The sequence below is a fragment of the Dermochelys coriacea genome, chromosome 1, assembly GCF_009764565.3.
Source record: "Dermochelys coriacea isolate rDerCor1 chromosome 1, rDerCor1.pri.v4, whole genome shotgun sequence".
Classification (NCBI taxonomy): domain Eukaryota; kingdom Metazoa; phylum Chordata; order Testudines; family Dermochelyidae; genus Dermochelys; species Dermochelys coriacea.
The window spans coordinates 200,858,146-200,881,285 of NC_050068.2; the positions used below are offsets into that span (position 1 = coordinate 200,858,146).

Below are 23,140 nucleotides of genomic sequence, written 5' to 3' on the forward strand. Positions count from 1 at the left end.
TAATGTGTATGGCAACACCCATTTTTTCATATTCTGTGTGTGTACATCTTCCTACGGTATTTTCCACTGCACGTATCCGATGAAGTGGGTTTTAGCCCACGAAAGCTTATGCTGAAATAAATTTGTTAGTCTCTAAGGTGCCACAAGTCCTCCTCCTTCTTTTTGCTGATACAGACTAACACGGCTACCACTCTGAAACCTGAATAATATTTATGATGCACTCAGAAACTATGGTGGTAGGGGACACACAAGTACACAGATAGCTAAGATAGATGTTCAGCCCCCCACCCCCGCAAAAGTGCCTGCATTTGTCTGCTGTGTGATGTTGCCTCCCTCCTTGTTTGTAGTTTTGAGACAACATGGGAAAACCAATTCACGGTTCCAGATTCTCTCAGCTCACCTGTTTTTAAGTAAATGAAGCCAGGGGAAATGAGGTTTGTCATTTGAGGAGGGGGAAATTTGGAGGGAGCCTCCGGTTAAAAGATGAGCACATTTTAAAAAAAACAACAACCCCAAGCACTACGGTGACCAGTTGCGTTTTTGTGCTGCGATTTGAGATGATTGTACCAACTTTAACAGGTGCTGGATTGTCAGTGTCAGAAGGGTGCGACATAGGAGCACATGCTAAGAGCCTGGTGTTTATTTCCAGCAGCTCCTGGGCCCCTCTGGGTTGTAGCTCAGCCCTGCGCTGAGAATGGATTTGCCTGCCGGCCTTTTAAAGGGAACTGAGAGGGCGGCGTCTCCCCGGCTGTCAGGCGGGGGGAGTGACTGGTTGGTTTGCCAGGGAAGGCAGGTGGCAAGGAGAGAGGGAGCCCCCCCCTGTAGGGCTAGTGCATGGCAGCGGTGAGAGGAAGGGACAGGAACAGGAACAGCAGGTGGAGGAGGAAGGCGGTGGGGGAAGGGCGCCCGGTCCCTGGGGGAGCTGGCGGAGAACCGCAGAGGGCAGTGGGGCGGGGGCGGAGGCGGAAGGAGGCACAGGTGGGAGTGGGGGTGGCTGGGGCGGTCGCGGTGACCCTCCGCGGAAGGCGGCGCCATGGCCCGGAGCTGGCGGTGGCTGCAGGGGCTGCTCCTCACCTGGCTCCCCATAGGTAAGTGCGGGGGAGCGGGAGCCGCGGCCGCACAGGGGCCCCGCTCCGGGTCAGCGGAGTCCTCCCCTGCCGGGGGCTCCGAGGCCCCTCCCCGCAAGTACTTGGACTCTGGCTCCTCCCTTTCCTGGAGCAGTTCTGGGCTCTCCTCCCTGGGGGCCCTGCCCCCCTCCGGGCTGGGGTTCATGCATCTCTGGAGAAGAGGCAGCTGGGCTCTTCCCCAGCCGAGCTGGGCACCCACGGGGCGGGGAGGGCGAGATGCTGGGGCTCAGTGGCTTTGCTATCCACGTGCCCCCTGCCAGCCGGGAGCAGCCTTGTCCCTAAAGCCCCTTGGGGTGAGTTCCCTGGGAGAAGGGGCGAATGGGGCTGGGCTGCTTTGCAGCCTCCCTTGTGGTTTCACCAAGGGTGACAGTGCTGTGAAGATGGCCAGACATCCCGAAAAGGAGGCTTCGACAGACAGGGCTCCTCTCTTGAGAAATCGCTGCTCCCAGCCCTGACCCCTTTCCTGCTGGCTGGAGGCATTGACGGTAGCATTCTTGGTGGGTTGCTGGACAGTCACTGGGTGATTCAAAGATGGCCTCATGATTTTATTAAAGAACCTGTATTCATAGGGAGCCAGTGTACAGAGCAAAATACAGAGGTGTGTGTGCTCATTGATTGTCTTGTCTGAGAGAGACACTGCTATATGATTGTGACGTTCCCCTGGTGTTATCTGGACCGGTGATCTGCTAGATCACGCCAATCCTCGACACTGGGAGCCAGCCTTACCCTGTCTGCTGTGAGAACCCCCACTCCCGGGCTGTTCACGCACAGCCTCTGGCGTGTAAGCTGCTTGGATTGTACAACCAAATGACACTAGCCAATGTCTCCAGCCCCAGACACAACCCTGGGAACCTCCGTCTTGCAGTGTCCAGTTATGCCTGCTGGACGCTGCAAGTTTATATGAGTTCGTCAATTTAACAAAGAAATTGATCTGTACCAGGCTTCTTATCCCAAGGGGAGTCCCTGGCACGCTTCAAACCAAATGCACTGCTTCAGGTAGAATAAACAAACAGATTTATTAAGTACAAAGAGAGATTTTAAGTCATAGGCAAAAAGTTAGAGTGGTTACCAAAAGAAAAGAAAATATAAGCACGCAGTCTAAACTCTCAATGCTGTTAGACTGGGCAACGTCTAGATTAAGCAGTTTTTTCTCACCACACTGGATATTGCAGTCCTTTAATATACAGGTTTGAGGAACAAACCTGGGCCAATCTCCTCTGTTGGAGTCTTGTCTTCTCAGTGTCTTAGTTGCTTGCAGTGAAGGTGGGGGCAGGAGAAGGGCCCAGTATGTATCCACTCTGTCTGTTTTATACCCTCAGTCCATGTGCTTGGGGATCACAAATCCAGGCATGTCTGGGGGGCATTGCTGAGTCTCTCCAAGCAAGGTTGAGCAATTCCCCTGGTGGGGCCTCATGCAGGTGAGTTATTGCATTGTAGCTCCCTTGCTGGACAATGGCTGTTGATGCGTTGTTTGATACCCCACCAGGGCGTTGGTTACTTTCCTTGCTGTTACCTCCGGGGAGCTAATATCTGGCTGATCCCCCAATTTACAGAATATTTTAGTGACCACCATACAACACAATTCTCATAACTTCATATGCATTAACGATACACATATGTGGATAGAGAAATTACTTTCCGCAGATTTTAACTTTTCCCTTGATACCTTACAAGGCATGCTTTATATGTAAGATCACAATTATATGAAAAAGAGGAATATGGGGGTTACAGTACGCTCCCCCAAGGCATAGAATGTCACAGTGATGTTCTAGCTAAAATTTCCATACGATAGTCGCAGGTGAGACCCCAGTAAAATGCATTGCAGTGGTTCAGCCTGGATGTGACAAAGCATGGATTACCATGATTAGGTCTATATCTGAGAGGAAGAGGCTATTTCCTGGCCAGCCAAAGATGGGAGAAAAAATTATTTCTGATGACCGTTACTATGTTTCGGGTCATAGGAGTAGCCACTGTTCCCATAAGAATTCGAAGACTTTGTGCAGCAGTGGCAAACAGAGGTCAGATTTCCCTAATTAGAGGGTGTGGTTTATCTAAGGACTTCTCTCTGCCAGCATCGCCCCACTTCATCTCTGTTAATCTTGAACCAGTTGACTTTCCTCCAAGTATTGCTTTCATTCTAATATTGGGGTACCAAAGTAATGCCATTGTCTGTCTGCTCCTGAGGAGCAGAAAACCTAGTTGTGGGTGGCACCTTAGCCCTTAGCATCTTGCAGTCTCCTTCATGGCTTGACAAAGGTCTTGGACAGAAGAAGACATGAGATCAGGCCTTTGGGAAGAAAGGGTGTTCGTTGTGACCATCTCCAACCTATCTGAAAAGAATGAATGAAGCCTTCTTAAGGTTTGTACACACTAGCACTTACTTTGATATAACTTAAGTTGCTCAGGAGTGTGGAAGAGCCCCCACCCCCCTGCAATGTAAATTATGCTGACTTAAATGCCAGTGTGGACAGCGCTATGTTGGTGGGAGAAGCTCTCTTACCAACACAGGAACCACTTGGGGAGATGGAGTAATTATGCTGACGGGAGAGCTCTCTCCAGTTGGCATAGAGCATCTGCACTAGCGGTGCTACTAGCATTAGTACTGCTTTAGCAATTCTAGTGTAGACTAGCCCATCAACCCCTGAAGTTCTTGCGGGTGAACTAGTAGTATCCTGTGGCTAACTGTTGAAATCAGCCAGTACTTCTATGAGTATCAGCATGGACATTTGGCCTGGGTATACGGCTGTAAGGAGATGGATCAGCCAGTGCCATCATTGCTGTCTCCCTGCCATATCCAGCTTTGAAGCCTGGCGACTGGGACTGATACAGAATTTTCATAGCGGTCAGATGCTGCTGGAAGTGGTGTGGCATTAACTTCCCAGTAACTTTAGCAAGGATGAAAAGTTACAGAGAGAGAGTTAGTCTGCAAGTTCATTTGTGCCTAGTAATGGCTTCTTGAGAATGACCTAAACTGTCACATGTTTTACGGTGACAGTTAGTTTCCACTCTTGGAGGCAGACGCTGATGAACTTGATCAGAAGTAGGATCAAGTGTTCTTCATTTGATTTCACCAGTCATCAAGGGCAGTGCTATTTCACCAATGAATATGAGATCTGAGGCTTCAGTAACTAAAAATCTAGCAAGTGTTCAATCTGATGTCCTCTTCCAGGCAGGGAGAGAGACAGCAACTCCTGTACCCTACTCACTAGCCTATAAAGTCAAGGGATTCTTTATCTAGCTCTGCAACTGACTGAGCTAACTGACTCACCAAAGGTTACGCAATGTTTCAGAAGTGCAGAGCACCTGCAAGTCCTATCCATTTCCATGGGAATTTCTTGCATCTTTGAAAACCAGGATACATACCTTTGTGCTTCAGTATTCCCCTATGTAAAATGAAGGTAATAACATTGACCCATCTTTGTAAAGAGCTTTGATCCATAGATAAAATGCACTATATGAATTCTAGGTACCATTTTATTCCTGCCTGAGCGACACTGTTAGAAATAATTTATGGGAATGGGATGCTGTGTTGCTTTGATTTGAACCTTAAAGGGGATATGCCTCCGAGCCTCTAAGGGTCTAATCAGCTCAAGATTTTGCCAGGTACAGCAATATCTTTGCTGGGGAGGGGGGTTTACAGTGAGAACACTGGCAATATGGGATTATGGAGGAGCTCTTCAAAGATGCAGTGGAAGTTAGATGGCTAGCTCACAATGACTTTCTGCTGGAGTAGGGCAGTTAGGTATCCTTTGCCTTTGAAAATCTCTCCAAAAACCTATTTCATCACACCCTTGCCATATCCTGTCCTGTGTGTGCTACTCGCCCCTTCAACAGTGTTTGTATTGGGTTATCTAAGGGTGCTGGTGATATCTTTGTTATTATTAATGAAAAGCACACCCTTTTGTGTTATCTTATTTACCCTTGATAAGGGAATGCTGGAGTGTGACTGAGCTAATGTATTGTTTATTGAACCTTCAAACCTTGGGGGGGCCAGTAGGAGCTGCGATCGGCGGAACCTGCGGATGCGGCAGGTAAACCAACCGGCCCAGCCCGCCGGGGGCTTTCACTGAACAAGTGGCATCCCAAGTCTGGGAAACACTGATTTAAAGAATTGATGTTTATATGAATGTGTAGAACCACAGATGCTATGCTCATTAGGCTAACAAGTCTAAGGCCATGCTAACTTAGGTCTGCGTATAGCAACCTCAGTAATTGCATCGCTTGTGCATATCTACACTTTGCTCCTTGTGTCGGTGGTGTGCATCCTCACCAGGAGCACTTGCATCAATTCTACTGTCAGCGTAGGGAATTGTGGGACAGCTATTGAAAGCCAGTAAAATGCAGCATCTACTCTGACACTGTGTTGACCTAACTACATTGACCTTGACTCTATGAGTCTCATGGAGGTGGAGTTATAAGTTGGTGTAGTGGAGCAGTTCCGTTGGCGGGAGCCAGATTTTAGTGTAGACACGTACGTAGTTAGGTCAACGCAGGTTGATGCAAGGCAGCTTAATTATAGTGTAGACCAGGCCTAACAGCTCCTACTTGTACTTCAGGGGACAGTATGGAGACAGGACTAGATGCCTCTTGAGGTCCCTTCTATTCCTACGCTTCTATGATTCTATGGTTACCATGCTTGTTCAGGATGACATTTTCTTCCCATGGGATAATGATGCATAGAAATGCTTTTATAGGATGCATATTGCATTCTTTGAAGCAATCAGTCCTGGCCATTGTCTGACAAGAAACCAGACTAGATGGACTAATGTGTATGCTATGGGTCAGAGATGGGGACTGGGAATTGGAACTTCGGAGTTCTTACCCTGCCTTCGCTACTGACTCAGTGTGTGACCCTGGGCAAATTTCCTTATCTGTAAAATGGCTATCATGATACTTCACTTGAAGGATTTTGTGCTTTCCCTTAGTGTAGCACTTGTGAAAGGCTAGGAGTGAAAATTGCTATAGAAGGGCAAGGTGGCGGTGCTGCTACTGCCGAATGGCAGCTCTTATGCAATGTCCATTCCCACTGGCTGGTGCTTCTTGTGTTCTCTCATGCAGGCTGCCTCTCCCTGCTTGTGATAGTGCAGGATATTGAGCGATACACCACCTTATTTGCTTCTGTGATCCTCAAGTGTGACTACAGCACTTCAGCACAGCTGCAGGATGTAGTGGTGACATGGCGCTTCAAATCCTTCTGCAAGGACCCCATCTTTGACTACTACTCTGCCTGTGAGTGCTGTACTCCTCCTCCCCAGAGCCTCTACAATGGGCAGGAAGGAGGAGACTCATTAGGGGGCGGGCAAGCCTTTGACCCTGTGTTGCCCACAAACCAAACAGTATGGTAGTATTTCCCACAGGCTCTGGGCTGGGGAAACTTGTGGTAGGGATAGTCACTGAGGGGAGTGAAGGCTTTAAGATTCCACCTCTATAGAAGTTCTGGCCAATAGCAGCCCATCCTCCTCCTCATTGCATCATCACTGGTGTGCATGGAACCCAGAGCTCTGCCTTTATGGTCAGAAACAAAGGCCCTGTGGGCAGTGACAATGGGCAGCAAACAGACTTTATAGCTGAAATCTCCTGCCTCCATGGGGTCAGGAATGAAGGCCCACATGGTCACAACTGGCTGGCAGTGACCAGGTATTATAATTTAAGGGGATTGGAGAAAATGGAGAAAATGCCTACTTTGGGGGGGCATGAGCCATAGCATACTAGTGCCTGTGATAGCCTCTCTTGATTAAGTATCTTGTGTGTGGTCCTTTGGACTGACTTTACGGACACGCAGAACAGCGAACCTTTAACATCTGCTCTCCTTCTCCTCCCCTTGATGTGATCACAAGGGAATACCTGTTGGGGCTTAAAGAGGGTTAAGGTTGGTGGCTGTATGTACATATGATTTACCTTCCTTCCATATGCCCCCCCAAGTCTCAGCTCACCAGACACCTGGAAATTGAGGATTATGCTGCTAGCTTGCTCTCGTGAATAAATCACATTCCCCCTCATCCTCTAATAATTCCACTGGATCCACTGTCCATCTCCAGACTCTAGATTCCATTAGTGCCTACAACATACTAGACTGTCCATGTACACAGAAAGACAGTCCTTTCCCCATTCACGAGACAAGCAACATGCAAAAGGTGGGGAAAAGGGAGACAATCTGTACAATTCTATTCACCTCAAAACTCTATTTAAGAAACTAATATTTTTTTAAATGGTTGGGATTTGTTCCACTTGTCCCATGGGCTGCATATCTCTGGTCACCTCATGGTTCCCTCTACAGATTGAGAAATGGCCTTCTTTTTGCTCCTCTCTGCCATCTTCATCACTGTGGGAGCAAGAGTCTTCTCCTCTGCAACTTCTGCGTTCTCAAAGTCTCTGCCTCACTGACTTTCCATCTCCATTCACTTTCTAACTCTAAAAGATTTTGTCCTCCCTGTTATGCAGTATGCTTTGTATTAAGGACTCAACACACTTTACTTTGTATAAACACATATTCACTCACACCCAGATACAAGGGATTAGTCACACAATTTGTCAGTAAGGGACTCCCTGCCCTTTCTGAGGTGATAGCATTTGGGGTTTCAGATCAGGGCTTGACTCAAATCCTTGCTGTGATCTAAGTTGTGTTTAATGGCTTATTTGTAGCCTACCAGGCTGGGTTAGCTCTTGGCCAGGACCCATCCAATGACTGTAATGACAACCAGCGAGTGGTGCGCATCGTCATTCAGAGACGTGGACAGAACGAGCCTGTGCTAGGCATAGAGTACAGACAGCGCAAGATCACCATCCAGAACCGTAAGTAACCACTGGGGAGGAGAAAAGGCATGAATCCAATAACTACCCAACATTCTGCCTGTCATCGCTTCCCAAAACATGAATCTGGTCAACTCTATCTGTGACTTACAGACACTATGAGCAAGGCCTGCAGCCAGATTCCTGTTGAATGTCACCACTGGAGGATGTTTGCAGTTTCACAAGCTAAAGCTGAGATAAGGGCACTTGGATATCATGCAATCACACAAGCTGGGCACCACAGGGGTTAGGAAAGAATTCTGCACCGTATGTGGCAAGTGACCAGGTGCATTATATGGAGTTCACTTTCCTCTGAAGCAAGGTAGTAGCTACAGCCAGACTTGGGTTACTAGACTTGATAGAATGATGTGGTGTGATCAGGAGGTGGGATACCAGACTTAATGCATCAATGACCTGACTTGATGTGGACAGGTGGTGTGATATTGGATTCAATCTGATATGATAAATCCTAGGGATATTTTTCTTACTGTGCAATAACATTCTCTGATGTGGCTGACTGATTTTCCTCTGGGAAAATAATAGGATGACTCCTTATTAGGAGGAGAGAAAGAAGTGAAAGATAGAGGGATGTGTAAAGGTTTCATCATATTTTGCAGAGGACAGGGCGATGTAGTGTACTATTTGTAAGTAAGGCTACCCTCCAGTGGCTGAGTCCACAAAAGGGAAAAAGGACCTGCTGCTGCAGCTGACAGAGGGAGCTCTTGGTTAGCTCGAGTGGCAGTCCTGTATAATTTGCAGATGGAAAAACCAGGGTTCTAGCTCCCCAACAGAGGAAGGAGAGGTGGTGCAGCACCTGTCTGTGATCAGTAGCGCAGGAATTTGTTACACTGGGGTCTGAGAGCAGTGCCTGTCCCAAACTGCCCTCTGCTCACTGTTTTTCTTCCCTAGGGGCAGACCTTGTGATCAGTGAGGTGATGTGGTGGGACCATGGAGTCTACTACTGTGCTGTTGAGGCTCCAGGAGACACCTCAGGCGACCCAGACAAAGAGGTTAAGCTCGTTGTTCTGCGTAAGTGCCAGCGCTCTGTTTTTCTACCCACCTGTAAATCTCTCCTGTCATTCTCTTTTCTCTCTCACCTAAAAGTCTCAGGGAGATGCTCAGTATCTACCTGCAGAAACATGCAGTCGGGGTCTCTTAATTCCTCTCCTCCTCCTCAGATTGGCTCACTGTGATCTTCATCGTTCTTGGTGCTCTCCTCCTCCTCATACTGATCGGGGTGTGCTGGTGCCAGTGCTGCCCCCAACACTGCTGCTGCCATGTCCGTTGTGCCTGCTGCCCAACCCGCTGCTGCTGCAATGAGGAAGGTGAGGCACAAATGGGGCGTGTATATCCCACATATTACAGCTTCTCAGATATGGAACGTGTCTCGCATGACTCAGTGTATGAGGAAAGCAGGGCTTTTTAGTAGCAAGCTAACCTATGACATTTCTCTGGCTAATGTTACCCTCAGAACAACATTTCTAAGATGAGAGATTGGGGTCTAGAAAACATGGTCCCCATCCCCTCTCTCCCTCTTTGTCCCAGGTCCAAAGGAAGCAACCCCCACCTCATGTCTCTCTCCTCCCCCCCTTACACCGTTTTCCTCACATGGCTAGCTCAGTGTCATTTCTTCCCTATCCCACTGCAGTTCTTCTACCCCAGCAGTTGAGGTAGGCAGGGACTGCCTTGTCCCAGGCATCATGGTAGAGACTCTGCCCTTAGGCTCATTAAGAGAGCTACAATCCTTAAAGTGAGGTTCTGCTCCAAAGAGTAGTTTTGTAAAAGCTGAATGTTTGTGTGTCACTATGGCTAGCTCTAAACTGTTACAGTTTACAGCTAGGGCCAGATTACTTCATCTCTGAGCCTTAGATAAACAGACACTTCTGCTTGAATGTGGAGGGGAGGCCCTGGGGTGGGAGGGGTTGTGTGTTTGGAGAGCAAGCCCTTGTGATGTAGTATGGGAGGTCAAACCCACCACCTGCAGCGGTGGCTCCTGTCCCACAGGGCAGGGCCTGGATCCCTGCTCCGGGCATTGCAACCTGGCAGGGGGTTGCAGGACCACTTAGGTTTGGCCCAGTTTGGGTGGCCAGGGGCAGAGGTCAACTTTTTTGTTTGCCTCTCCACCTTCTTTCTCTGATTCCTTGATTGTAATTTGTGCTCTTCTCCAGTCCTCTCCATTCTTCCGTACTTTTCCCTCAACTGCATGCTGGGATTTATGTGTGTAGAAACCCTCCAAGCAATTCTTCCTTTTCTGCCTCTTTTCTGAGGTCCTTATAGCTGTTGCTCTGCTCCATTGCTCCCTGACCCAATTCCTTTTGGTCTTTATTATTATTTTTGAGCATCCAGAAAGCTACTTGTCTCCTCCCAAAGCAAACAAGGAATGGGATGCTAGAGGCATCTCAAAGTAAGTTCCTGGGATAACAGGACGTTGTATGGAAAAACTGGGACAGTCCCAGTACAGCCAGAACAAAGCTCTTTAGACACGCACGTCCCTACACATACAGTATCTTCGCTTAGGCCACTAGAGGGCGGCCCACACCATCTGAAGCAAGAAAAGCTGCCGCTGATGTCCAGGTAAAGGTTAAGGACCTGGATTTTGAATCTCTTATGGTGTGTCTACAACACACAGCAGTGGCGTGTAGGGTACCTGTAGCTACATGGCACAGTGTAAACAGGTTGTAGCCACACTGTGGTGTGTAGCCACATGTGTCAGTGAAAAGCTATGGCAGAGGGGAGCAGCCAGAGCTTTTCCCCGCTGATTCCTCGCTACCACAGCCTTTCCCTGTGGTGGTGAGAAAAGGCTCCTGCAGCTTGACACTACGCTGCTAAAAGTCCCAGTGTAGACATGGGAGGTACTGCTTGGGCATGTAGAGTCATATAGGGTGTATAGTCACAGGAATCGGGCATGTCTTACTCTACTCATCTAAGCAGTACCTCATAAATTACACTGCTATTTAGACCTGTGTTAGGGGAGCATGCATCTTACATACTCTACACACCTCCATAAGGAGTATGCAGTGCAGATGTGCCCTTACTGATGCTGGTTTTGATTTTGGTAACAAAACCAGGTGGGTTTATCTTGGTTGGGGTTTGCATTACGTATATAAACACAATGCCCAGTGGACCAAATTCATCCCTAGTGTAAACGGGTATCAGTGCAGAGGAAAGTTCTGGGATAAACTCATTGGTATAGACCAAGGGGGACCTCTGTGTTACTCCCTCCTGTCAGCAGCTTTTCCTATACAAGCCCCTGCCACTCCATTGGTCTGTAAAATAGGAATTCAGCAAGTGTGCAGAAAAGTGTAATCAGCCTAAGAGAGTTAGGCTATTTTACCACTGTGACAGGTTGTCTTTCCCCCTTCCCCCCCCACTTTTCTGGGGTGCCACCTGAGGCACTGGGGTCCACTGAGCTCCCCCAACCCACCAGCCTGGGTTCCCTTACTCCGTGCTGCTGTGACCGGCTCTCAAGCTCCCTTCCAGCCCATGCACAGGCGGGGCCACGCCCAGCTGCAGAAACACACGCACACATGCTGAGATTAGCTCTGTATGGGAAAGCTCAATTTGGGAATTGCCCAACACTCAAGTGCCCATCCCTTGTGGAATACAAACCCAAAATTGTATTGTCTTGTGCTGCACAGAAAACTGTACAGCATAAGCTCATGAAATTCGCACTCCCCTTCCCCTCCAAATGTGGAGGAAGATATGCACATATTTTTGCCCCCTAGTTATGAATTACACAACTGGATTTAGAATAAACAAAACAAGTTTGTTAAGTACAAGAGGTATATTCTAAGTGATAAGGGATAGCAAACAGATCAAAGCAGATTACTGAACAAAATAAACAAACGCGCAAACTAAGCTTAATGCACAAAAGAAATTGGTTACAAGTAGTAATTTCTCACCCTAAATGTTGTTTTAGGTAGGTTGCAGAGTTTCTGCAGCTTAAAGTTCCAGATATTCCTTTTCACAGGCCAGACCCCTTTCTCCACCTGGGTCCCAGTCCTTGTTCCCCAGATCAGTCTTGGGTGTTTTCAGCAGTCCTCCTGGGTGGGGATTCCGTGAAGAACCAGCAACCTTGATTAACTAGCTCCCCAGCCTTAAATAGGATTTACATATGGTGGGAATCCTTTGTTTCCCAGTTTGATTCCCCACCCCCTCCTAGTGGAAAAATACCAGCAGTCCAAGACGGAATCCAGTACCAGGTGACATGATCACATGACCTTTCGGTGCCAAAGCAACCCATGAGACAAGATTTATTTGCAATGTCCACAGGAAGGAACTTCAGAAAGATGGGAGATCAGCATCTTCAAAGACCCATTATCTTTCCTAATGGCCCATCCAGGCTCATTGCATAGGGTCTGGTGGGCATTCCCCAGGTGTAAACACTGTTGTAATTGTTAGTCAATATTTCTAATTTCAGGTACAGAAATGATACATATATACAAATAGTATAATCATATTCAGTAAATCATAACCTTTCCAATGATACCTCACATGCCTTATCTTTCACAAAATATATCATAGTTATGCTATAATCGTATTATAGCCATATTTCTATGAAGAATATGGGGCGTAGTGTCACAACCAGAGGCGCCAACTTCCCCTCTTTCCTGTGGGTTCGACCCCTGCCCTGCCTCTTCCCACCCCCATTCCAAACCCCTCCCCAAAGTCCCCACCCCAACTCCACCCCCTCCCAGCCCCTATTTCAACTCCTTCCCTAAATCCTTGCCCCAGCGCCACCTCTTCCCCGCCTCCTCCCCTGAGCGCGCCACATTCCTGCTCCTCCCACTCCCTCTTGGAGCATGCTAACGCTGCCAAACAGCTGTTTCGTGGAAGCCAGGCTGGAAGTGCTAGGAGGTAGATGGAGGAGCAGGGGGGAGGGGGAGGAGGAGGAGGTGAGGCGGCGGGTGAGGGGATTGCCAGTGGATGCAGAGCACCCACTAATTTTTCGCCGTGGGTGCTCCAGGGTTGTCAGCAACGATGGGGAATAGAGATGTTAAAGAGGGATTACGAGGAAGAAGGAAGTAAAGTGCCTCTCACTGTGTGCAAATCTCCATCTTGAACTGCTTCACAGCCCTGCCCCTAGTGAAAAAACAGGTCGACCCTTTACATTTAAAGGCGCATTACATAATGGAACCATACTTCACAAGGGAACTCTTTCCCAGCTACCTTAGATGGTTTTGCACCCCAGCAGAATTCCTCTGTTTCCATTTCTAGCAACTGCTCTAGACCTTCTCTTCTTTCCTGGGTCATGCTCGTTATTCTAGAATCTCCCTGTCTCTGTTTCAACTTTGTCCCAAGCCAAAGAGAGCCCTTCATGTGGCTGATCTCCAGTAATTCTCTATTGCTCACACTCACATGCTGCCATATACCAAGCAAAGTTTGTATCAAGAGCGATGGGCAGGCAAGTGTCCCTGAGCAGAGATGCTGGAACTGTGTCTCTTCTTGCCTAGCCCTGGAACGACATCGGTTCGTGAAGCAGGCTCGGACACTCATGCCATGGATGACACACCACCCATTCTATGTGGGAGGTGACAGGAACTCCCAACTCTCTTCTTACCAGCTGAACCCACTGCTGCAAAAAGGTGAGCCCTTGGGTATCCATGCAGGGAAAGTAAAGCTGACACTTGAGTCTGGTAACTCCTTGGAGTCTACTAACTTGGTTGTGCTTCCTCAGCCACTGTGGTGATGAGATGTTCCTACCATGACTCAGTTATATTGTACCATAGGGTAAAAGGGGATCCAGTCTCTCTGCCCTGGAGAGGGTGCTACAGGGGTTATGCTGTTCCTAGTCAACTCCTTATAGTCAAAACTGACACACAATGAATAGAAGGTAATTCGTTTATGCTGCTACCAGTCTGTATAAATGACTGAGGACAAATGGTCCTCAATACCTGTATTACAACTAACAAAGAAACAAGGGAGGATTCATGTTGAGCTTAATTCTTCCCTGTTATTGGTTCCTTATGTCCATTTCCAGGCCTTCTCTCCCCCTACCCACCTACCCCCCTCAAAAAAGTAGTCAAAGTTGTAAATGAGAATCAATAACTTAAGGAAAAGGTTAAAAGACTGTTGTACAGAGATGAAGATTAGCAAACCAGAGTAGGATTTCTGATAGGAAAACTTTAAAAAAGCAAACACTGGAAAATAGGGAAATGGATTTCAGGATGTATTATAAACTGCTTATATGCTTATTGCTGGAAGACCTCCTAATCCGTGATCTCTTACAACTAACTGATATTGCCCACTATGCTTCTGTGCATGCTGTCTTTTTGTACAGCTAGTTCCGATAGCTGCTGACATCTTAAGCTCCATTTTCCTGGCCCAACTGCACATCTTGGCCTTGCCTACACTACAGGGGGAGATCGATCTAAGTTACGCAACTTCAGCTACATGAATAATGTAGCTGAAGTCGACATACTTAGATCTACTTACCACGGGGTCCACACTATGCGATGTCGACTGGAGATGCTCTCCCGTCGACTCCCCTTGCGCTTCTCGTTCAGGTGGAGTACAGGAGTCGACAGGAGAGCGATCTGCAGTCTATTTAGCGGGTCTTCACTAGACCTGCTAAATCGACTGCCGATGCATCAATCACTGCGTGTCAATCCCCCGGTAAGTGTAGACAAGGCCTTATTCTCATTCTGTCTGAAAGTAAATGAGTTTGAGACTGAGCCACCAAGGCTGGCACGGTTTAAGATGTGGTACTCTGACGCTTATCTATGACACATGTCCGTTCAGACAGTTCACGCTGGCAGAGGACAGGGGCAGAGTTAAGGTGGTTTGGAATACCATAAGTCTGTGTATTTTCGTACTTCTCAACACTGTTGCTCTTAAGTTTTCCCTTATATTATAGTTCATTAGTTTGCTACTCTTTATGCTAATCTTCAAAGTACTTGTTTTCCTTCATAGTATTAAGGTCACAAGTATGAATCAACTCCAGCTTCACAAAATTTTGCATGTGAATTTACATTTGGCTTTTGACGAAGTTGGCAGGGAAAATGAACTGGTGTTCCGGCCATACAGAATAATTTGTTCTTTTTCAAGCAGATAAATTAGAAGAACGCCTCCTGAACTGACATTCCTGGTTTGCTGGATGACCCTGTGACCTATCACCTCTAAGTTCCCCAGAACACTCCAGCCCACTACTAGCTTGGCTTCGGTCCTTGCTGCATGTGGTGTTGGGGTTGGGTGGCTTTGTAGGGACCCCTTTGTCTAGCAGGCAGAGAGGGAAGAAAGTATCTGGTAGCTTAGTTGGGCTTCTTTTTGACTCAGGGGAGCCAATTTGCTCATTAGCAGGGATGGGGATGTCTCCTTATTGCCTCCCCCTGACTGCTACTCTCTCTTGTCCCCTATCCTTAGATGTCTCTCTGCAGAGCAGTCTCCCACTGGTGCATTCACAGGGCCAGCTGCCCCCACAAAACAATGTCCTGGACTATCTGGAGTCTGAGATCCAAAACCTCAACCTATCCCAGCCCCTGCTACCCTCCCACCACTTTGGGGCCAACCAGCATCCCAGCGTGCTTTCCTCCCTGAGCTCAGAGATTGTGGAGCGCAGGGTAATCCAGCTGCCTCCCATCACTGAGCTCATCCCATCCTCACAGAGGAGCAGTAACTTGTCACACCTGCAGCGAGCTGGCCATGCTGCAGAATCCTGGGGCTCCACAATAGAGGATGAGAGGGAGGACCGGAGAAGATGTCAGCCCTTGAATGGAGATTCTCTATCCAGCTTTGATCAGGAATCCTGGGACAAGAGGCGAGACCAGCCTCCTCAGAGGCAGAGGGAGGGCAGCTATGAGGGCAGGCACCGGAGTTCCAGGCGGGATGTATCACCCACACACCGGCCAGACCATGGTAGGTATGATGGCATCTTCTACCCTGAGGAGGCCAGGGAGCATTCAGGCCGCCGTTTCAACCCCAGGCAGCAGCCTTTGGAGAGGCAAAAGTATCAAAGCTCCAACAGAAAGGGCAGCAATTCAGAGCAGCGGGGGCGCCAGCATCGCAGCTATTCTCCTCCGTCATGGCGAGAGTCGTGGAGCTCGGCAGAAGAGCACAATCGCTTCCAGGAGAACAATAGGCAACGCCACCGTCGCTCCCCAGGCTGGCCAGAAGACAAGCCACCCAGTTACCGCTCATTGGAAATTATCCCAGCAAAGGACAGCAAACACAGAAGCAGTGTGGGACAGCAGTCGGTGAGTCAGAGTTTCTCACTGCTCTCTCTGATGGGAACAGTTAGTCCCTCTGAGTGTGGGAGAATGGGTATCAAATGCGGACTGGAACCAGATGTATGTCAAGGTGGGTGGGGGTTAGGTGCAAAATGTCCCACACAGCTTGGTTGAGGGAGGTGCTGAATTCTCCCCCATCGCATGCGCACACAGCATAGTTATGGTGTGTCAGTGTAGGAGGGGTATCAAATTGTTCGGCTGACTCTCAGCCTTTGGAAGGGGTGTCTGTCGCCCCAGGGCACAGGGGTGTTTTGTTTTTGTTTTTTTTAAACTTTGATTAGTTCCATTTTTAAAAAATTTCAGTTGGCTTGTTACTTCTATAAGTCTCCACTATTTAAGAAAATTAACATTAATAATTTTGTAAGGAGCAAAATATACCTTTATAAATATCTGTATCTAATATGGCCAAAACTTTCAGACTTGAGCACCTAAAGTTAGGCACCTAAGTCCATATTTAGGTTCCTAAACTAGTGGCCTGATTTTCAGAGGTGCTGAGCAGTTAGTGCCAATTCTGCTGCAGATACCTGGACTGAGAACTGAACTCGCTTCACACTGGACAGGGATTAGCTGGGAACAATTTTTGGGAGCTATCAACCTGGGGCAGTATTTGACCTAGCAATACGGGGGCAAAATTCCCAACCTCTGAGTTATCCAGCCCACCACCTATGTCACCTGACTTTTTTTTTTTTAATACATCCCAGTTTTTAGGAGGTGTGGGGAAAAAAGTGACCTCCAAGTCCCTCAGATGTAGGATCTTAAAACAGAGGGCTCTTGTCAAAAGGCTCATGCCCAACAGCAATGTGGTATTCCCCTTCTCTCTCCTCTCTCCTGTCAGAGCTACAAAGATAGGTTTCTCTAATGGAAACCCAGATCCAATTCTAACTCTGTTGCTGGTACAAAGGTCCTTGCTGCTTTGCTACAGAGTAGGGTAGGGAGACATGCTTTCTATGTTATCCCCACACTTGTGATTCTTTTTTTTTTTTTTTTTTTTTTTTTAATTTTCTCCTGCAGGAAAAAGGAAGTTCCCGCAGTGGAAAAAGCGTGGTCATTTAACATCATGGTAAAAGGACTGAAACTCCCAATGGTTCTGCTTTGGGGCTCCCTTTTGCCCTCCCACTGTGTAATTTGGGATGGGTACTTCTGACTGAACAGGAGACCTGCAACAACTGGATAAAATAAAATGTAGTGGAGACCAGTGAGGAATCTGTGAGTAGGGGCCAGGAGATCAGTGGCTTTATAACATCTAAAAACCTTCTTATTCCTTCCTTACTCTAGAGATTTTGGTTTCAAACAGACCATGGTTGTTGCAAGTGGTCCCTTTGAGAGCAGAGTTTCTGGTGGCACTGAACAAATAGCATGTCCTCCCTCTCTGACTTTGAATCTCACCAAATGTTGTGCATGTGGCCCTGAGATTCAGCACCAAACATTAGAATGTTTGCCGTGACTAACAAGTGGTTCTTTCCTTTTGCCTCAGTGAGTTTTTGTCATACCACCCTAGATGAAACTGTCAAGCAAACAATTCACTGTGTGCCAAAGGAAGCGTCAGAATGCTACATGCACATGTGAATCTAAGTGCACTCTCTACAAGAGCGCATGGCAACTTCTGTGCTTGGAAAAACGCCTGAAAATTGCCAGTGCTTCCAGTTTATATTGACAGATACCTTAATAAGGACATGGAGAGGCTCTGTCTGGCCACTTGACCCAGACTTTAGTGTATTCATGAGTTCAAAGTACTAATCTACAAGGTTCTGTTACCATAGGTTGATGCTGTTTTCAGGGGCTGAGCTATGGGTAACTGCCATCCTGGCAACAGTGGGCCTGATTTTCATGCTCATTTTAAGTCAATGGGAGCTTGGTGATACCCTGTCACCTCCAAAAATGATGATCTCTGTGGATTTATTTTTTTTTGAGGAATCAACCCTTTCCCCAACAGCTCCTGTGCTCTCCTTTCCTTCTTGGCCTCTGTCCTCCTGAGGTGCATGAATGGGGAAAATGGGCTCTAGGAGACAAGTCTTGTCCCCTGCTTTGCTCTTGCCCTTCTAACATGTTGTTAGGGAGCTGATCTTTACCCTGAACACTGCATTTTTCCTAAACTTGTTGCTCAACAGATCTGTGGTTTGGTTACTATTGGATTAAGGTGCCTGCCTATAAATTACCCTATAACTAAAAGCAAAGAGAGAATTTCCTTTGGAAACCAATTGCAATAGCAGGTCAGTCTGTTTTTTCTTGGCTGGAAGAGACGAGACAAAAGAATCCTTTTCTCTGGATGTTGAGATAAGAGGCTTCTGATCACCGTGGTAAAGCTGCTCTCTAAAGGCATTTTGTGAACTGCTGACAGTAGGGTTCAGCTCTTTGTGTGGAGCTTTGGGAATGGCTTGTATATTATTTTGTAATTCGCAACACCTAAAGGTTGGTCAAAACCTATTCTTACTTCATACAGTCCATTTCCCAGCTGGCACAGGATTGCTCTCTACAGGACATTTTAAAACTATCAGTGGAATGCTTGCCACTTCCTTTGGGAAAACTAGCTTACAGGATTGATTTTTGAAAATGACCCTTTCTTGCACTCTTGTGGGGAACCACCCTCTGGAATTCATATAAAGTGCTTTTTCTCCTTCCCTAGGGCTATGTGTACACCAGATAAATGAACTCCTGGATGGTGCAAGTATCAATGGAGTAGTGTTGCCACACTAGGTGTGTTCTTTGTGCTTGTGGTTTTTCCCTTTGCTCACATTTGGGCAATACTGCAATGTCATGGTAGCTGTGCTTTCTCTGGGTGTCCTATCCCACAGTTCCCAGCACTGCTGCCTGAAGCAGTGGCTGCGAGTGGATTCTGAAAAGCTGTCTGGTAACCTAGGGCCGCTGTGAAAGAAGTAAAATTCCCACAATTCCCTGGGAACTAGTGCCATTTCTTAGTTCTTCTCTCAAACTTGGGGCCAAGGATGAACATCCAGCTCTCTCTTACTGCTCTATAAGAGGGTTGTTTTTTTTCTGGATTATCCTGAGAGGGTGGAGACCAAGGCCAACAGCTGATGGAACATCTTACGTAATGGCCACCATCTTGGCCAGCAGAGCAGGGATTGAAATGGGGACCATTAGAGCTAAAAGCTTGAGATCCAGATCCAGGCTGTACAGCAGGAGACTAACAAACTCACCTCTTCTGTGGATTGGGGGATGTGTAACTTGCATGGACTACTAAATCACAGGTGCCCCACACCTGGAATAGCTGACTCCATACAGAACTTGAGGATGAGGTTCTGCTTCTAGGTCTGTTCCACGATCGCATATCTGTGTAACCAAGTTCATCTTGAGACCTGTGATGGACGCAGCAGGGACTGTCTAATTTTATGTTGGAGAAGACTTTTCTGTATTTCCATTGTGAGCTAGCCCTGACATTGCAGCAACCAGAATATAAGGATGAGGGCTCCATTCCCCATGGAAAAGAGAGGCAATTGCTCTGTGGAATCTGGCTACCTTGGATGGATCTGTGAAAATTTTTATTTAAAGATGAGATTTTAACGATATGTTGGTGGTAGTGGTACTTATGTAATTCGGATGGTTTTAATACTTTTCTCTCTGTGTGTGGCTGGCTAATGATTTTGTATTCGTTGTGAAGAGTTGATGGACAACTGAATTGATATTAAAGAACAGCATTATTGCCCCTTCTTCCCACATCAGCATCCCATTCTGAGGGTATGTCTACACTTAAACCACTACAGCAGCCCACCTGGAACACTGCAGCTTTGCCACTGTCTATACTGCATCAGGAGGGGTTCTCCCATTGGCATAGGTAATCCACCTCCCCAAGAAGTCTTCTGTCAACCTAGCACTGTCTACACTGGGGGTTAAGTGAGCACAGTTATGTCTCTCAGGGATATGGATTTTTCACACCCTGAGAGGTGTAGCTATGCCTCTGTAAGTTCCCTGTATAGACCAGTCCTGACACTCAGCATTGCCCCTCTGCTGAGCAGAAGCAGTTGTCTGGGGCTGAGCAGGTTGACTTCCCAGAGAGGAAAAATCAGTAATATGGATTCTGGGTATATTCAGTGTAACTTGCTTTATCTACATGCACCCTAGTTCTGAAATGAGATGGTCAAACAGCATGCAGGATAATCCCTTCTCTTCTTCCTTCTATCTCAGCCCAGACCAGTGCCCAGCTCCCAAGGAGCAACTGTGCCCCATAAACTGATTCTAATCAGAGCCCAAGGCAGATAGTAAACTCCTGCTTTTTGCACAGCTATTTCTTCCCCCAAAGCTGCCTTTTCACAAAATCTTATATAACTCCAGCCTAACACAGCATGTCTTCCCAAGAGACAAAACTTGTTTGCATGCTAAGGCTGGCCTAAACTGAAAAGTTGCATCAGCATAACTACGTCTCTCAGGAGTGTGAAAAATCCACACTCCTGAGAGACCTAGTTAAGATGACCTAAACCTTACTGTAGACAGCTAGGACAACAGAATAATTTTACCTCTACCTCTCCCAGAGGGAGTAGTTTACCTAGATTTGAGCAATGGGAGAACCCCTTCTATTGCTATAGTAAGTGTCCACACTGAAGCACTATAGTCATGCAGTTGTGTTGCTGTAGCATTTCAAGTGTAGACGTAGCCTGTGGAAAAAGAACATGAAGATTATGTGTAACAATGCTATTTGGTGATGACTACCAGAATGGTATGATTGTATTAATGACACAGCTTGGGGCACTCAGGAAGTGAGCTCTCTTCTTCCTTTTCCCCACGAGCTCTGTAGTAGAGCTGAAGAAATTATTTGTGAATAGTTCATTAATTCTTATTCTGACCACGTTTAGGCCCCTATTTTTCACTTTTTGGTAACGTTCACATGAGCTAAATTCTGCTTGTATGAATGTTTTTGGGAAAACTAATTTCAAACCTATAGCTGAAACATTTAATTTTGTGATTAATGGTGGACAGTAGTAGTTTAGATTATCCAGTTGGGGACTGGAAACAATACTATGTGGTTTAACAAAACATGCAGCTCAAATATTAAATACTCTTACTTGCATGGAATGGAGTCAGAGACATCCACAGATTGCAGTTTGTTTGTACAAAAGTTTCTGTCAGGGTTCCCTCCCCACTCTGAACTCTGGGGTACAGATGTGGGGACCCACATTAAAGACCCCCTAAGCTTATTTCTACTATCTTAGGTTAAAAACTTCCCCAAGGCACAAATCCTTCCTTGTCCTGGGATGGTACTGCTGCCACCACCAAGTGAGTTAGACAAAGATTCAGGAAAAGGACCACTTGGAGTTCCTGTTTCCCCAAAATATCTCCCCAAGCCCTTTCACCCCCTTTCCTGGGGAGGCTTGAGAATAATATACCAACCAAATAGGTAAACAAGGTGAGCACAGACCAGATCATTGGGTTTTTAGGACACTAAAAACTAATCAGGTTCTTAAAATCAGAACTTTATTATAAAGAAAAAAGTAAAAGAAGCACCTCTGTAAAATCAGGATGGAAGGTAATTTTTACAGGGTAATAAGATTTAAAACACAGAGGATTCCCCTCTAGGCAAAACTTCAAAGTTACAAAAAAGAGGAACTAAACCTCCCTCTTAGTATAGGGAAAATTCACAAGCTAAAACAAAAGATAATCTAACACCTTTCCTGGCTTTACTTACAATTTTTGTAATTTTAGATGCTTATTTCAGACAGGGTTTTAGCAGATGTTTTTTTCCTGCCCTGGCCCCTCTCTATCCCAAGAGAGAACTAAAACAAAGAACACAAACAAAACATTTTCCCCCCTCCCCCAGATTTAGAAGCATCTTCTTTCCCCATTGGTCCTTCTGGTCAGGTGCCAACTAGGTTAATGGAACTGATTAGCCCCTTCCAGGTAAAGGAGGGATTTTTATGACCATTTCAAATAATTACAAAGAGCAAACAAATTCATAAGTCAATGAGCTTGTGAATAGGTGGTAAACTGGATAAATTCATTTCCAGTTGCTGATTCAGTTCTAGTCTCTGTGGATCTTGTTGAACAGTCAAAGGAATATCCCTTGCAAACAAGAAAATTCCTGGTTTCAGAGTAGCAGCCGTGTTAGTCTGTATTTGCAAAAAGAAAAGGAGTACTTGTGGCACCTTAGAGACTAACAAATTTATTAGAGCATAAGCTTTTGTGAGCTACAGCTCACTTCATCGGATGCATTTGGTGGATTTTCCACCAAATGCATCCGATGAAGTGAGCTGTAGCTCACGAAAGCTTATGCTTTAATAAATTTGTTAGTCTCTAAGGTGCCACAAGTACTCCTTTTCTTTTTAAGAAAATTCCTGTATCAATAGATTTGAAATGGGTGCAAAGTGATTATGCTGTAACAAGACCCTTTCTTGGGGGTAATGAGTATGCGTGAACCTCCCATTGCAAGCTCTCCTGGTCTGCAGGGTAGGCAGATATTGATCCTGGCAACTGCTTTCTACTCATTGCTATAGAGCTATGAGTGGTATAAAATCTTCTGTTCTCACTGAACAAGAATGGACCCATGTGCCTGGCTATCTTATGCATTTGCAGAGCTCCTATCGCTGCAGTAGGTAGACCCTATTCCAAGACTGGAGGCCAAGGGGTTGCTTTTTGTGTAATCGCTGAGTTGTTCAAACAAAGGTAAACAATCACATATAGACTGTTGGCAATCGAACAACCCATAACTGAGAGTGCAAAAAGGCCCAGGAACAATCTTAGAGCTTGTCTTCATTGCAGAGGTAACTTGTGCTCACTCAGCTCAAGTGAGAGTGGCCACACAGCAAAATAACTCTCAAACAGCACAGTGTGTTTGTGGTAGCAGCACAGTGTAGCTATGTCCCCATTGCATTATTAGACCCAGCAGCACTTGAGCTTCTACCCACACCCCCGACAGGCCAGCTAACTTGAGTTTAAAGCACCAGTTAACCTGAGCTAGAGATTTTTGCACGTGCATGGGAGTCAAGTTAGGGGCAACATTCAAATTATCTTGAGCTAATGCTGCAGTGAAGACAAGCCCTTTTGTAGTTCTGC

At 46.7% G+C, this 23,140-nt stretch overlaps 1 protein-coding gene and 1 long non-coding RNA gene across 2 annotated transcripts; one reads left to right on the forward strand and one right to left on the reverse strand.

Annotated features, from left to right (window-relative positions):
• Window positions 1-803: 803 nt before the first annotated feature.
• ILDR1 (immunoglobulin like domain containing receptor 1) lies at window positions 804-19,306 on the forward strand. Its single transcript, XM_038409568.2, has 8 exons — window positions 804-1,088; window positions 6,186-6,356; window positions 7,770-7,919; window positions 8,826-8,945; window positions 9,095-9,241; window positions 13,370-13,501; window positions 15,279-16,108; window positions 17,153-19,306. The coding sequence occupies exons 1-8, from the start codon at window positions 1,034-1,036 to the stop codon at window positions 17,192-17,194; spliced, it is 1,647 nt and encodes a 548-aa protein (XP_038265496.1). The 5' UTR covers window positions 804-1,033; the 3' UTR covers window positions 17,195-19,306.
• LOC122459554 lies at window positions 16,023-21,811 on the reverse strand. Its single transcript, XR_006280324.1, has 3 exons — window positions 21,777-21,811; window positions 19,297-19,455; window positions 16,023-16,157 (listed from the first exon to the last, which is right to left on the reverse strand). It is a non-coding gene; the product is annotated as an uncharacterized LOC122459554 (long non-coding RNA).
• Window positions 21,812-23,140: the final 1,329 nt, after the last annotated feature.

What these genes read in the sequence shown, in the direction of transcription:
- ILDR1 (XM_038409568.2), top strand. Translation starts at nt 1,034, where the DNA reads ATGGCCCGGAGCTGGCGGTGGCTGCAGGGGCTGCTCCTCACCTGGCTC. An exon ending in CCTCACCTGGCTCCCCATAG is followed by an intron (nt 1,089 to 6,185) that starts GTAAGTGCGGGG and finishes TCTCTCATGCAG; the next exon opens with GCTGCCTCTCCCTGCTTGTG. An exon ending in CAAGATCACCATCCAGAACC is followed by an intron (nt 7,920 to 8,825) that starts GTAAGTAACCAC and finishes TTTCTTCCCTAG; the next exon opens with GGGCAGACCTTGTGATCAGT.